Here is a 17,635-nt window from a genome sequence, read left to right as displayed (position 1 = left end):
GAAACAAACAAATGTCACTGATGTTATATTAGCAGCAGTAAAATACTGTATCTGTATAGGTCAGGTTTCTCAGCCGGGGTGTTGGGGCACACACTATGGTGTGTCAGCCCCAGCTGTGGGTGTCTAGCACAATATAGGATGATGCGGTGCATACATTCCCTGTTGCTTTTTACATGTTCGTTGAACTTAAATTATATTTTGCAAAGGATACGTAGTCACAGATGCTGTATAATATTGAATATATGCAACTCTTAGCTTACCTTGATTTATTTTTTATATCACAGTCCCTTGAGTGTTACAAGACATAGGAGGACTAAATTGAGGGTGTCAAATTTCACAACTAAATCAGAGGTATTTCGTAGGATATCTGATCTCAGTATCAAGACACAAATTCTCCCCAACAGTCTCATGGGTTAGATCTTGAATATGGCCAGATCATATCATCCAACCATGACATTTTCATGCACATCTGCATATTTTGCTTTTCTGCTGCCTCTAAAACAATAGCCAATGATCACCTGATCTATAATAAATTTAATAAATAAAATATTTGGAGAGCATAGGAGTGGAAAGGCATTATGCCTTGGAACTGCTCCTCAAAATTTGACTTCTCTCCACCAAAATCCTGCTGCTCTACGCAAAGGCCTAGTTTTGCCTAGGCAAAAAAAATGCCCCTAAGTAGATGGAAACCAAAATGTAGGATAAGGTTAATTGTCATTAAAATTAGATTAGTGCTTGGCTACCTAGGGTTTATTGAGAGTTTGCACCCTACTGGGGGTATTTTGCATGTCTAAATTAATATTTTTACATTTGTAAAAATATTTATTTGACATTGAAGCTTCAATAAAAGTATCCCCTTAAAGGGGACATTAAACCCAATTTATTTATTTCATCTGGTTTAGAAAGGGCATGCAATTTTAAACAACTTTCTAATTTACTTCTATTATTAATTTGCTTCATTCTCTTGATATTCTTTGCTGAAAAGCCTATATAGATAGGCTTAGGAGCTGCTGATTGGTGGCTGCACATAGATGCCTTGTGTTATTGGCTCACCCATATGCACTGCTAATTCTTAAACAAAGGATATCTAAAGAATGAAGGAAATTAGATAATAGAAGTAAATTGGAAAGTTGTTCAAAATTGAATTCTCTATCTGAATAATGAAAGAAAAAATGTGGGGTTTAATGTCACTTTAAATGTCATAAGAGCCAGATGTTCCAGCTGGCTGGGTTAAACAAGAGGGGCTTCGTAAGCACAAGGACTGTTTTAACCCCACTGATTATATAAGTGCTGCTAATGTAGAACTTTTACCTGTGTCTTTCAGGAACGAAACTACCCGGGGGTGCAGAGGTTGCAATTGCGACTGGGCCCTTCAAGGGTGGGGGCCCAGCTTAAAACAAAAATAATAAAAAAAAAAAATTATTTTAGTTTTTACAATAAAAAATGTTGACCTGCCACTGCCTGAACTGATATAATGTGAGTATGACATGATGCTTCACTAGTGTCTCTGACTACAGGGGTTAGTGTTTCTGTTTTACCCATTGGTGCACATGTGTGTGTGTGTATGGTGTGTGTTTGTATGTATGTGACCGGGTGTGTGTGTATTTATGCTTGTATGTGTGTGTGTATGTTTGTGGAACCAGCGAATTACAGTACTTGTTACTATAGCATGGGGGGGGGGGGGGGGTAAACAGTGCCCAGTCTATACAGTACCACTATATTTACAGTATGGGGGGGCTGGACCATGTCACAGACTACTGTGGTTACCTTTATAAAGTACTCGGGGTGGTAGGGTCAGGCCAGCCATCTCACCGACAGATTACAGACTGTGTCACTGACTCACTATATACAGTACTGGTGGGTTAAACAGTGTCACTATATACAGTAATAGGGGGTCAGACCATCTCACAGACTGTGGGCCGCAAGGGTACCCTCCTTTTGAAGATATGTAATCTGATTCACATTTTTTTTCTGTGTTAAATGTAAAAAAAAAAAAAAAAAGATATGTATCAACTTCCCTTTTTGGGGGTGGGGGGCCCTTCTTAGACTCTTGCACCTGGGACCTGTGGTTTCTAGTTTACACCTCTGGTGTCTTTCTTTCTCACTATAGTGTGTGCACTCGGTCATTTATGCTCTTCTGATATTATGTCTTTCAACAACACTCACTTTGCGCAGCCTTCTTCAAAATTAGTCTGTCATGATTCAGACAGAGCAGGCAGTGTTAAAAAAACAACAAACAATTACTTTCTAATTTAACTTTGGTTATCAAATTTGAACCTCTTTAATCTTAGTCTCCTTTGTAGAAACATATCTCCTTTCATTGACAGCATACTGAGGTAGACTCATGAGTGTGCACGTGTCTTGAGCAGTATTTGTAGCAGTGTTGCAAAAATATTTCAAAATAAGGTTATACAAGTGCACACGCTCCTGAACCCCCACCTTAATACCTTGATGGAAAATAACTCTTGTAAGCTCAGATGCTTGTAAGGCTTAGATCTAGACATTAGGGTTACATCTGGGTCTACAGCTAGTACTACATTTAGAACTAATCCGTCTTTGGCATCAAAAGGGTTTTACCGTCTCTGTCTATGTCAACATTGTGACCCTTTTGACACCTTGCTCTCTGATATGGTTGTCATTCTATCACTGTCAGATGAAAATTGAAATGTGAACCAATAGGACTGAACTTAGCATATAGTGGCAATTTTCAGTGGCACAGAATCCTATTGTATAACAATTTTATTAGTGTAATCTCTTATCAATTAAATTACCTCACTCAGTGTATCCGTAAAGCAAGATAGGGCTATGGTTAGTTATGTGGTTAACCAGCAGTAGGTTTATATAATGAGTAAAGATACTATAGCCTTAGTATACAGATGCACAAACCTAAACAGAAATAAAGGGCATTAGCTGCACTGATGTTGTAAGATCCCTCTGTTCAGCCTCGTTTCATGACAATTTAGCTTTAATACTAACAAGGGATTTCATTACACTCCATGAAGAGCTGCCAATTACATATACTTTGTGAATTATACATACATTGTTAAAGGGACATGAAACTCAAAACTTTTCTTTCATGATTCAGATAGAGAATACATTTTTAAACAACTTTCCAATTTATCTTCTATTATTTATTTGCTTCCTTCTCTTGTTATCCTTTGCTGAAAGGTTTATCTAGACAAGCTCATGAGCAGCAGAGAACCTAGGTTCTAGCTGTTTATTGGTGGCTGCATATATATCTCGATTGTGATTGGCTCGCCCATGAGTTCAGTTAGAAACCATTAGTGCATTGCTGCTCCTTCAACAAATGATACCAAGATAATGAAACAATAGAAGTAAATTAGAAAGTTGTTTAAAATTGTATTCTCTATCTGAATCATGAAAAAAAATGGGTTTCATGTCCCTTTAAAGTGAAGGTAAACTTTGATGAATGAAAGCCCGTTTTTTTAAAAATACTATTAAAAACAGGGGCATTTTCATTCATCAAAGTTTAGAAAGCAGTCGTTTTGATTAAAAATGTACCTTTGTTTTTTTGACAGCCAGAGCAGCTTCCCCCACCCAGAGATCCTCTATTCACACGTCATCAATAACTAATCCAGCTTCCACCAATCACGGCTTTCCCCTCAGGGGTAGTCATTGCCTGAGGCCATGCAGTGATTGGAGGAAGCTAGATTAGTCATTGATGACGTGTGAAGAGAGGATCTCTAGGTGGGGGAAGCTGCTCTGGCTGTCAAAAAAAACAAAGGGTAAGTTTTTTTAATCAAAACGGCTGCTTTCTAAAACTTTGATGAATGAAAGTGCCCCTCTTTTTAATAGTAATTTTTATTCATCAAAGTTTACCTTCACTTTAAGGAATGCTTTGTCCAACACATGGATTTAAAGTAATTGTGATTTTAACCTCTGATCTTCCAGACATGACAAACCACAGTGGAAAGTACTGATTCTGGTCAACCAGTTATTGCTGTAATGCTATTGTTACCATACCATGTATGACTGTAAGCTACACCGACTTGCATTCAATTGGTTAACAATAGGGCAATAGCTAATTTCTCAATGTACTGTGCTGAAAATACGATGATAAAAAATATTAGAAATAACAGTACAGCTTTCTAATATTGTAATCATGTGTGTATAGTGAACTATGACCTGATTCCAAAGTTTCCAGAATTCTTGTTAAATATTCTTAAAAAATAAAGAAAAAATATTGGAATGGCTATCACAAATCTTACTGAGTCAAACACAGCTGATGAGAGTTACTGGTCGACCTGTGGATGTTGTGCGTTTATCAAGTTTGGCCGTTGAATTTGATGTTCTTTAAAAAATAGTTAATTTATTTTATCATTGGCATATATTTTATAATGGGATTGTATAGTATAAAAAAATATATATTAACAGGAAAATCTAGATGATTTATATATGTAAAAGTGTTGCTACTCTGTTACACCCTCTATAAAATCCCTTAACCAATTTAATAAGCTGCCCTTTTATTGCAATTACATGAATGAACTTTCTCTCAAAGGGCCCGATAATCAAAAACTTGCCAGCAAGGAGAGAAATCACACAATTTTTTTCTTTAGAGTTATAGAAACATAGAATTTGATGGTAAATAAGAACCAAAAAGGCCTATCAAGTCTACCCATATTACATGTTACTTTTTCCTTAGGATAGCCTTATGCATGTCCCAGGCATTTTTGAATTCCTTTGTGTTTACCACCTAAAATGGAAGTTTATTCCATGAATCCACCACCCTTTCTGTAAAAAAAATGCTTCCTCAAATTTCTACTGAATCTGCTACCCTCTAACTTTAGATTGTGACCCCTTGTTATATATTAATATAGGTGTCGAACCTGAGATGCTTTTGACTTGTTAAAACATCTCACCAGAGCAGAGAGGTTTAGATCATTGGACCCTAAGTCAGATAAACCACTGCCAATATTAATGTTATTGAGATACTTATGGATTCTAACATGCACCTTTCTAGTAGTGCACTTCACATATTGTAGACCATACAGAGTATTCAGCTAGATACACCACAAACATTGACCTTCAATTTGTACGGCAATCAATGTAAAAAAAATCTTTGGGTCGTAACTTTGAGCCAGAAGAGATGACAAGCCTCTGCAGAATAGAGTGGTACTTCTCTCCGGTGAAAGTGTAGTTGATCTTGTGCAAGTCACCCACTCCAGACTCGGCAAAGCATCTCCACACCTGTGCACTCCTACACCATATTTAATTGTTAGTCTTACACATGTTTAGCCTTTCATGCTGGGATCTCTTCACGTGAACTCTTTGGCTGCAATCCAGAAAACTCACATCATGCTGGGATCTCTTCACGTGAACTCTTTGTCTGCATCCAGAAAATTCACATTTTGACTCGTCAGTAATAATTACATTTGTCCAGTTCTCCACTGTGAAATTTCTGCATTGTGTAGCCCATGTTAAACATTTACACTTGCTTTTCTTTTCTTTTTTTAAAATGAAGAGTTGGCTTAGAGACTACAACTCTTCCATGAAAACCACATTTTGCCAGTAGACTTTTGAGTGCCTTTTTGTTCTGGGCATAGGACGTTCCTGGTTCAGCAAGGCTTAAATTGTGAATGCAAATATTATTCTTTTCCATAATGATATTAGTTTGGTTTCAAATATAATCCGCTTAGTTGAAACTTGGCATTGGAAACGTTGTTTTAACATTTAGGGTAACAACTTGTCTTCCAACTGCTTCATTAAGCTCATTTGACATGATTACAAAATATATTTCAACTAACGTCTTTCTTCAGAGGTCTTAACAGGACTATACCAATAAAAATAGTATCAGCTGTTTATCACTGAAAGACAAATGCAACTCATATCTGGAAGTTACTCTTTGTATTAAATTTATTGGACCCGATTACAAGTTACATGTAAGTGATAGGGGTTTTATTGCAGGGTATTGCACTAGTAGGGTTTATCGCTGGTATTACGAGTTGAAAATAAATGTGATTGCTTCAGCGCAATTGTGATTTTCGTTAGAAAGATTACCGTGACTTCAGAGCTCTGGTTAACTGTTTTGTGAAACAAAAAAGTTGCACAAGACACATAAAAAATACATTACAAAGTACAGTTACACTCCTAATAACATCATCTAATAAATATTATTCACAAAAAATATACAGCACAAAAGTTATAAGGGCTCAAAGACATGAGGTCTTAGATGTTAGAAAAAAAAGGGCAGGCAAAGGGCTTTAATATTGAGATACACACATAAACATATCTACAGATGTGTGTGTGTGTGTGTGTGTATGTATATATATATATATATATGTATTTATATGTGTATATATGTATTTACAGACATATACAGTATATATACACATAAATACATATGTATACATATATATAAGTGCATTGGAGCCCTTTGCAGTTAAGTAGATGAATACATGTAAAAACATATTTATGCAATTGTATTATAATTGTATATAATATAATAATTTATATTTAATAAAGTGTTATACTGTGTATTTACTGTAAATATTTCACATTCCAATGTTCTGTACATAGGAGAATATGTTCTAAGTATTTATAAATAAATATTATATATATATATATATATATATATATATATATATATATATATATATATAAAAATAACTAATTGTGTGGTTCATTAACAAATCTAGACAGTCCAGAAGGCTTGTTTTTTCCTCAGAAAACCTCTGAATTACATTGTTTCCAATTCAGCAAAGGATTCTGGGTAATATATGCAAATGAGGTTCGCAATGACACACTTTTTTTACTTCAAGTCTGCTTTTCAGCAGATTCCCTTTACACCAAAGCATCGCTGTTTGCTTAGCTATGGTTAGTATAGTGATTCATAACCATCCCAGAACAGACTGTTTCATGGTTTTTGCCACTCATCAGATGGGAGAAGGTGTGAATCACTGCTGGGTGAAGTTGATTTCTGGACAAAATACTACTTTTAAAATTAGGGGGAGGTAAAAGGTGAGTTTAAAATCCTCCACTACGCACAAAATATAGAAAAAACAACTCATTGTGTAGTTCATTAACAAATCTAGACAGGCCAGAAGGCTTGCTTTTCCCACAGAAAACCTCTGAATTACAGTGTTTCCAATGCAGCAAAGAATTCTAGGTAATATATGCAAATGAGGTTCACAATGACACACTTTTTTACTTCAAGTCTATATATATATATATATATATATACCTATATATAATCATCTATATATATATATATATATAGATAGATAGATAGATAGATAGATAGATAGATAGATATTGTACCAAAAAACATCAGATATATATAGAAATATTTATTTAAGAATAAATAGAACATATTCTTATATAAGAGCATTGGAATGTGAAATATTCATAGTTTCATGAGAATATGCGATCGGGTTTGCGCGAGAGTGGGGTGTTAGTTTTTTCCACTTTTTCTGCTTCATTGACTTCTATGAGGGAATAACGTGAACTCGCGATGCGATATTGTAAGTTTGGCTTTTTGCGCTCGTTGGGTTAGCACACAAGTGAAAACAGTTTACTTTCAATTTACAATATGAACGCAACCCGAGGTGTGCAAAAATATTACTTCTAGCGCAATTAATGCTCGAGTGGGAGCATTAATTATCGCTCCACTTGTAACCTGGCCCATTGTGTCACAACAAGCTTGACCATTTTTACAAAACGTCATGTAAAAAGGACATTCAATGACAATATCACAAAGATATAACACAGAGATAATAACTGATTTGTCTTATTGTTAAAATCATGTATTCTTGAATAAGAAGTTAGCAACCAATTACAATAGTTTACAAATTTTTAATATCAAATCAAACAAAACCAGTTGGTGATGTTGGACTTCACATATCAGAATACACATCTAGAATAAAAAAAAGTTGTTATAAACGAAGGACAATCTGACCTCTCCTCTGGGCTGCTTGCAGTTGTCTCTTGATTTGATAAAGATGATAAATTACTGACATTTTGATTCTCTGAATTGTGGCAATTATAGTTAAATATAATAATTGATGTTATTCATGAATCAGAGGGTTTTTGTTGCGGAGCGTAGAACATGGTGCTTATGCTTTAACACATTCTGTATGTATATAGCTGGGTTTGTTTTACTATATATTTGTAGTGTTTATATGAGTTATTTCAGATATGAGCAGTGTATAAGCTGTGACTTATGAATAAATCCATGTGCACTATTATATTACATTATTTTGTCTAACAGGCTGTAGGTCCCCCAGTGACTGTTTAAAGACTTACAATTCCCTACTTACATTTGTATTGTGTAAATACATTTATGTGCACCTATGTCACAGTGGAAAGGGTCTACAGTGCCATAGTGCAAACTTGAATGATTTTTATCCACTGCAATCCATCCTCATAAGGACCTGGATTTAAATTATTAGAGGCTTTGTGGACTCTCAACCTGAGTGACTTAAAGGTCCATAATAGTTGAAAAATTAAATTATTTGCTCTAATTTGTTGATGTAATTTTAAGACTATCGACCCTACACTACTGTGTATTTAACCCTCTGCAAAGCACTACCGGTCCCAAGAGGAAAACAGCAGCGCTAGTCACATGACTCAGATGTGGAACTTGCGCTGTTGTGCAGTGGTTTTCCTCTTGGGACCAGCAGCGTTTTACAAGCTCTGAGTGGCACTTTGTGGGGGTTAAACACACAATAGTGTTGGGTTAGTAGTCTTAGAATGACATGGCCTTCTGAATGGATAATGAACTCACGCAAGCAGCAGATAGGAGTTCATTGTATTAAAATCTTTAGCAGGAAATACTTTTTATTTGGGCTGGGCTCTCACTCTCCTTATCCCAAAGGGAGACTGATTTCTGCTGCTGCCTCTCGTTTACATAACTCTTCTAATACAATACTGTAGTATTGAAATCTCTAGTATAGGTGGTGGTTATAACAAACAAAGGAGCTGTTTCAAATGACAAAATAAAGATAAAGGATTACTATATTACAGCAACTACAATAGATCATTCAGAACAGAATAAAAGTGAGAACATTTTACAGCCCCTTTAATGTTGGGTACTTTATTATAAAGTTTTATGTAGCACAAACTTGTTTCTAAAGTTTTAATAAAGTAAGTCTGTAAGTTACTGGAGTTAGACAAAACAGACGCTGTCTTTTATAGAGATATAAAAAGCTCTAGAAAACTTGAGAATATTTGTGGCACATAAATAAGAAGTCACTTTGTTGTATTTCACTATGGGCTCCATTTATTATTAGGTGGGTGCATGAGGTTGGCTGTCGCCACCTGCCATTTAACATCCTGCAATGCCGCTCCTGCTCGGTGCGCAAGAGGGGGCTGTCAATTATCCCGATAGGATCTGAAATGGAAGATTTAAATCCACCACACTTTAGGCAGCAAAGAGGTTAAGTAGCAGCGATCTTAAGACAGCTGATACTTAACTAGTGTTTAGGCTCTCTCACGGGAAACTGAAACACTGGGGCTCTAAAGCTGCTATTGAAGTTTAATAAATGAAACCCTATACGTAGATTGTGTTTTCTTTGAAGAATATGATTAGTAACTTAGGCTACTGTAGTTGTACCCAGCAGATTAATATCCTTTAATATAATTTATATTTATTTAATGTATGGTAGTATGTTTGCAAGTGAGCAGAACGCTTTCTTTTTAGTAGGACATTAAATGTAGGGCTGCCACCTTTAATTTAGGTCAAGCAAAACATTCTGTATAATAACACATAAACACAAACTCACACATAGATATTCATACTTTTATACACTCTCTAACAACACACATTCTCACATGCTTTAACACACTCACACAAAGAGACTAACACCTGCACACACATTCTCTCTCACACACACACACATATACACTCACTCTTTCACACACAAAATCAAACACACAGAGGCACTGACAAACACAAATACACACATACTCCCACACAAAGACACGCACACTCCCACACAAAGACACGCACACTCCCACACAAAGACACAGACACTTACACACTCTCACACACAAAGACAAAAACTCCCACACAAAGACACGCACACTCCCACAGAAAAACACAGACACTTACACACTCTCACACACAAAGACACACACTCCCACAGAAAGACACAGACACTTCCACACTCTCACACACAAATATACACACTCCCAAACAAAGACACACACACACACAAAGACACACACACACACACACAAAGACACCCACACAAAGACACACACTCACACACACACTCCCACACAAAGACACACACACTTCCACACAAAGACACTTACATACTCAGACACACTCTCACACACAGACACACATACTCCCACACAAAGACACACACACACACACAAAGACACCCACACAAAGACACACACTCACACACACACTCCCACACAGACACACACACTTCCACACAAAGACACTTACATACTCAGACACACTCTCACACACAGACACACACACTTCCACACAATGACACACACACTCTCACACAAAGACACACACACTCACACAAAGACACACACACTCACACAAAGACACACACACTCACACAAAGACACTTACACTCCCACACAAAGACACAGACACATAAAGACACTTACACACTTAGACACACTCTCACACAAAGATACTTATATACTCAGACACACTCTCACACAAAGATACTTACATACTCAGACACACTCTCACACAAAGATACTTACATACTCAGACACACCCTCACACAAAGACACACACACAAAGACACACTCTCACACAAAGACACACACACATAAAGACACTTACACACTCAGACTCACTCACACAAAGACACTTACATACTCAGACACACTCTCACACAAAGACACACAAACTCTCACACATAAAGACACACACACAGACACACTCCCAAACAAAGACATACACGCAAGAGAGAAATAACTGTAGATATATACAATGTGTTGCAAACGCACAATGTCATCTTTTTTTTTTGCCTGTGGCTATTTCCCACCAAGCCTGGACACACAATTAGAAACCCAAACTGTTCGGGTCATTCCAGGTGGCAACTCTAATTAAATGTAATTTTTATTTCTTCCTCAACAAAATAATTTCTACAACAAAAAGTGATTTAATGATACAATTATCTGAATGTGTGAAAAGAATATAAGTAATTACCTGTACTCATTGCTGTGGGTAGTGAGCTGTTAGTTATAAAGGGAGATGATTCATTCTGCATCAGGACCACAGTTGCCATATCTACTGCAACAGAAAGAACAGATTTAGTAACTGATACATTCATATTGTTGTATTGTAAATGCAGAATTTTGTAAACATATGACTGTTAATGCTTAAGTAAAAAAAATATCACATTGCTTTAATTTACATAATCTCTCATTGCAGCTAAGTTAAAGGGACATAGAATGGATGCAGTCAGTTTAAAGGGACATTAACCCTTTAGTGACCAGGCCATTTTTAAATTTTCTTACCGTTCTGGAGCAGGGCTATTTTTACATTTCTGCTGTGTTTGTGTTTAGCTGTATTTTTCCTCTTACTCCTTTACTGTAAAAACGAAGTAGCGGAGCACCGGTTAAAAGTTCAAATGATTCTTATTTTTAAAAAAAATTGGGTTAAAACAATGTGAAAACAGCGGTGGAATTGTCCCAATAGGAGTCAGCTATTACAGCTGACATGTTTTTCGGCGTGGTGCCGTTATCAAAGCTGCTGGTTTACGGAGGTTAATCCCCCGCCTCTTAAAATGAGCAGGTGACTCCTATTCGACAATGGTAATTGTGCAACACTTGCATATTAACTATTACCTTTCCTATACAACATTGCAATAATAACCAGGACCATTGTGCTTATAATGCCATTATATAAAAGTAATTATTGACTATAGGACCTATATCGTGTACCTGGAGCTCATTAATACTGTTACAAAGACAAATAAAATTGTAGAGATATGTGAGAGTGGGCTGGTTACATAGTAACATAGAAATAAGGAGGAATAAAGCCCAATATATAGTTAAGATGTATTGAAGGAACCCTAGCAATGCTTTAGAATGCCCTGTATCATATATAATATATGTTGGATTTCTAGATAGCTTCTTATTGGAGTGTATTCAAAGGCATCTTAAAGGGACAATTTTTTTTTTCTAAAGCGCAATTGCTCAGACCCTGCACAATTTTAAGCAGAAGCTGAGCTATTGACTAACAGACTGCAAACTAGGGGCTACTCTTTAGGCTCTATTTTTAAAGCATTAGAGGATGTCAGGGAACTGGACAGGAGAGATCTATTATGCCCCAAAGTAGGAAGCATTAAGAACAATACAGATCATTCAGAACAATATACACAAATTTGTGGCATTATCAACAAACACTTCTCTATACTCAAAGCAGATGAAGATTTGGGTAATTTATCGACAAAATCGTGCAGATTTACTTATTAGCGCAACAAAACAATAGGGAATATTGTATCTCCCACTAAACTTCCTGTAAAAAGTACTCAGGAATCATCCTGGCTTACGCATAAAGGAAGGTTTAAATGCCTCAACTGGAATTGTGTAGCCTGCGAAAAGGTTGAAATGGGGGAACAGTTTAGTTCACTGGTTTTTCAAAAATATGTGTTTGAACCTCAGGTCCACCTATGTAATTTATCTTATCTCCTGTATGGACTGCAGTAAACAATATGTGGGCCTCACTACACGTGAGGTCAGGTCAAGGATTAGGGAACACCTCTCGAGTATCAGGGTGGGGAGTGCAAGTACCCCTCTGGTACAGCACTTCATTACGAAACATAACAAAAATTTGGATACATTCCGATGGACATGTATAGAGAGGGTCCTACAACCTCCCAGAGGGGGAGACCGAGATAAGCTGCTAGCTAAACGGGAGATTTTCTGGATTTTCACATTGAAAACCAGACACCCATTAGGTCTAAATTCGTCATATGATTTAATTAACTACTGGGAATAATTGCTAAACATTTCACCATTGTGGCAACCTTCCAGTGACTATTAAACACACTATCCATATTTGGGACTGAGGTGTCCAATAAGAAGCTATCTAGAAATTCGACATATATTATATATGATACAGGGCATTCTAAGGCATTGCTAGGGTTCCTTCAATACATCTTAAACATGTATTGGGCTTTATTCCTTATTTCTATGTTACTATGTAACCAGCCCACTCTCACATATCTCTATACTTTTATTTGTCTTTGTAACAGTATTAATGAGCTATCTTCACCGATAACCACAGGTCTAACCATGAGTAACCATCCATCAGTATAGTTATACCTCTGATGGTCTATATAATTACCTGTGAAGCGTTATGTGTTAGAGACTATTATATATGTGGTAGTACATCAATACAGGTTTAAAGCATAGCCACGAGATACCCTACAGTATCTTTAGGTTTGTTAATACCGTAGCCAGACATTAAGGTCAGCTCCTTGATAGTGAACAGACACAGTATTGGTAATTACGTACCGTGTACATACCCTTACACGCTACACGCACAATACCTGCTATATTTAATAGGCAATACGGCTAAATGTTTTGTTGTTCTAGGGAGGAGATTAAAGTTGTACATACTAAATTCCATATATACAGAGGTATTTTAGTTTAGATATATTGCCTAGGTCCAAGATGTTAGGTATTCCCTCCAGGTACACGATATAGGTCTTATAGTCAATGAGTAATATTATATAATGGCATTATAAGCACAAGGGTCGGTATTCTCTCCAGGTACACGATATAGGTCTTATAGTCAATGAGTAATCCTATATAATAAAAGGCCAAGTGTGTTTGTCCGAAGCTGTCATGCGCAGTAAAGACTGCGCGCGAGGACAAACACACCTGGCCTTCCAACTGACTTCCTTGCATCTGATTCTGGCGTCGCCGGACGTGGCGTGGGCGTGGCTGGGTATGGCCTGGCCGGGCGGGGCGCGGCCGGACATGCCGCGGGCGGGGCCAGATGCGGCCAGATGCCGATACGACTGGAGTCAGTGAGATGAGTGAGACTGAGAGCTCTAAAGGAGGGATAGAGAGAGACAGCAAAAGAGGGGGGATAAAGAGAGGGAGAGAGACAGCAAAAGAGAGGGGGAGAGAGCACAAAAGAGAGGGGGAGAGAGCACAAAAGAGAGGGGGGAGAGAGCACAAAAGAGAGGGGGGAGAGAGCACAAAATAGAGGGGGAGAGAGTACAAAAGAGAGGGGGAGAGAGCACAAAAGAGAGGGGGGAGAGCAAAAAAGAGAGGGGAAAGAGAGCACAAAAGAGAGGAGAGAGAGAGTACAAAAGAGAGGGGGAGAGAGCACAAAAGCGAGAGGGGAGAGAGCACAAAAGAGAGGGGGAGAGAGCACAAAAGAGGGGGAGAGAGAGCACAAAAGAGAGGGGGGAGAGAGCACAAAAGACAGGGGGAGAGAGCACAAAAGAGAGGGGGGAGAGAGCACAAAAGAGAGGGGGGGGGAGAGCACAAAAGAGAGGGGGGAGAGAGCACAAAAGAGAGGGGGGAGAGAGCACAAAAGAGAGGGGGGGAGAGAGCACAAAAGAGAGGGGGAGAGAGCACAAAAGAGAGGGGGAGAGAGAGCACAAAAGAGAGGGGGAGAGAGCACAAAAGAGATGGGGAGTGAGCACAAAAGAGAGGGGGAGTGAGCACAAAAGAGAGGGAGAGAGAGCACAAAAGAGAGGGGGAGAGAGCACAAAAGAAAGGGGGGAGAGAGCACAAAAGAAAGGGGGGAGAGAGCACAAAAGAAAGGGGGGATAAAGCACAAAAGAGAGGGGGGGAGAGAGCACAAGAGAGAGGAAGAGAGAGGGGGAGAGAGCGCAAAAGAGAGGGGGAGAGAGCGCAAAAGAGAGGGGGAGAGAGCGCAAAAGAGAGGGGGAGAGTGCGCAAAAGAGAGGGGGAGAGTGCGCAAAAGAGAGGGGGAGAGTGCACAAAAGAGAGGGAGAGAGACAGCAAATGAGAGGAGAGAGAGAGCAAACGAAAGGAGAGAGAGAGAGCAAACGAGAGGAGAGAGAGCAAATGAGAGGAGAGGGAGAGCAAACGAGAGGAGAGAAAGAGCAAACGAGAGGAGAGAGAGAGAGCAAATGAGAGGGGAGAAGAGAGAGCAAAAGAGGGAGAGAGAGAGCAAAAGAGAGGGGGGAGAGAGCAAAAGAGAGGGGGAGAGAGAGCAAAAGAGAGGGGGAGAGAGAGAGCAAAAGAGAGGGGAGAGAGAGCAAAAGAGAGGGGAGAGAGAGAGAGAGCAAAAGAGAGGGGAGAGAGAGAGAGAGCAAAAGAGAGAGGAGAAAGAGAGAGCAAAAGAGAGGGGAGAAAGAGAGAGAAAAAGAGAGGGGGGATAGAGAGAGAGCAAGGGGTGGGACCGCTGTACTGCAAAAAATGGCCCGTGTACACGGGCTTTAGGACTAGTATTATATAATGGCATTATAAGCACAAGGGTCCTGGTTATTATTGCAATGTTATATAGGAAAAGGCAATAGTTAATATGCAAGTGTTGCACAATTACCATTGTCCAATAGGAGTCACCTGCTTATTTTAAGAGGCGAGGGATTAACCTCTGTAAACCAGCAGCTTTGATAACGGCACCATGCAGAAACATGTCAACTGTAAAAGCTGACTCTTATTGGGACATTTGAACTTTTAACCGGTGCTCCGCTACTTCGTTTTTTAAATTTCTGATTCTGACCAAACCAAGCGAGCAAGCACGGTAAAAAAAGGTGGAAATCCCCTCATACCCTGAGCCCAGACTGGCCTGACTGCAGCACAAGCATTGCCCAATGAGAAGTGAAGGATCAGACGATGCCCCCCTCCGCAACGTCTCAAAAGGGTTTGAATTGGACGGCACTGAAATCCAGTCAGGTAAAAGAAAGAGAAGAGACTGCACAAGCAGCAGCACCTGATACAGAGAAAGTCACTGGACATAACCTTCTTCTTCCCTAAGACCAGACCCAGCGCAGGAGAGGGGGTAAGATTGACTTTTACGGTTACCTTAAAGAAGCATTTGTGGCACTGTTATAGCGCATATTTGGGACTGTTTGTGTTGTGCTAAGCCTATGAGCAGCGGTGTCACAGTATATTACATTGTTTTTAGCACTATATTTACGGAGGGGAGATGTCCCATTTCATGCTCCTTTACTGTACCCACATATATTATATACCGTTTTTCTTGCAATTAAATGGAGTTTCTAAAAATACCATTATTTTCATCATATTATATAATTTACTATAAAAAAATTATAAAATATGATAAAAAAAATTTAAAAAAAAAAACCACACTTTTTCTAACTTTGACACCCAAAATCTCTTATGCATCTACAACCAACAAAAAAACACTCATGCTAAATAGTTTCTAAATTTTGTTTCTATTTCCAAACCATTTCCCCCCCCCCCCCCAAAAAAAAAAAAATTAGCGATAGTTACACTGATATCTGTCAGGAATGCATGAATAACCCTTCACATATTGATCTAGGTCCATTTTGGTATATTTCATGCCAAATGCGATCAAATAAAAAAATTGTTAACGTTTTCACTAACTTTAGGTTTCTCACTGAAATTATTTACAAACAACTTTTGCAATTATGGCACAAATGGTTGTAAATGCTTCTCGGGGATCACCTTTGTTCAGAAATTACAGACATATATGGCTTTGGCATTACTTTTTGGTAATTAGAAGGCCGCTAAATGCTGCTGTGCACCACACTTGTATTATGCCCATCAGTGAAGGGGTTAATTAAGTAGCTTGTAGGGTTAATTTTAGCTTTAGTGTAGAGATCAGCCTCCCACCCCTGATCCCTCCCTGACCCCTCTCAAACAGCTCTCTTCCCTCCCCCACCTAACAATTTCCACCGCCATCTTAAAGGGACACTAAGCCCAAGTCATGATTCAAATAGAGCATGCAATTTTAAGCAATTTTCTAATTTACTCCTATTATCAATTTTTCTTCATTCTCTTGCTATCTTTATTTAAAAAGCAGAAATGTGATGCATAGGAGCCGGCCCATTTTTGGTTGAGAACCTGGGTTATGCTTTCTTATTGGTGGTTAAATGTAAGCCTCCAATAAGCAAGCACTATCCATGGTGCTGACCTAAAATGGGGTGGCTGTTAAGATTTACATTCCTGCTTTTAAAATAAAGATAGCAAGAGAACGAAGAAAAATTGATAATAGGAGTAAATTAGAAAGTTGCTTAAAATTCTATCTGAATCATGAAAGAAAGAAAAAAAATTGGGTTCAGTGTCCCTTTATTAAGTACTGGCAGAAAAAGTCTGCCAGTATGAAAATAAAAGCTATTTTTTTTCTTTTTTTTTTTAATAATTTTTTTTATTTTAATTTTTTTAAATATATTTGCTGCAGTTTAGGTTCCACCCTAACCCCCCAACCTCACTGATTCCCCCCAAAAAAGCTCTCTAATCCTCCCCCTCTACCTATTTCCTGCCATCTTAGGTACTGGCAGCTGTCTGCCAGTACCCAGTTTGCTGCAAATGTGGCTCGTTTTTTAAATAAATGACCCATTTTTTCTGCAATGTATGTACTTTATCGGATAGATGCCACATAGGATCCCCCTCATTGCGCTTCCTCCCCCTCCCCCCTTCCCCTTCACAGCCGCTGCAGCAAAATATTATTTTTTTGTTACTGTAGCGTAGCGGTCCCGCCCCCTCCAGCGATGGG

At 38.4% G+C, this 17,635-nt stretch overlaps 1 protein-coding gene across 1 annotated transcript in view; it reads right to left on the bottom strand.

Moving 5' to 3' along the window:
* Positions 1-17,635, bottom strand: part of PTPDC1 (protein tyrosine phosphatase domain containing 1) — a 136,298-nt gene that overhangs the window by 55,557 nt on the left and 63,106 nt on the right. The window contains exon 2 of the mRNA XM_053720700.1: positions 11,147-11,227. Within this exon, the coding sequence (XP_053576675.1) occupies positions 11,147-11,225 (79 nt within the window). The 5' untranslated portion in view covers positions 11,226-11,227. The remainder of the gene's footprint in view (positions 1-11,146; positions 11,228-17,635) is intronic.

Source organism: Bombina bombina, chromosome 7, assembly GCF_027579735.1.
Source record: "Bombina bombina isolate aBomBom1 chromosome 7, aBomBom1.pri, whole genome shotgun sequence".
Lineage (NCBI taxonomy): Eukaryota > Metazoa > Chordata > Amphibia > Anura > Bombinatoridae > Bombina > Bombina bombina.
This window is presented reverse-complemented; position numbering and strand designations above follow the sequence as displayed.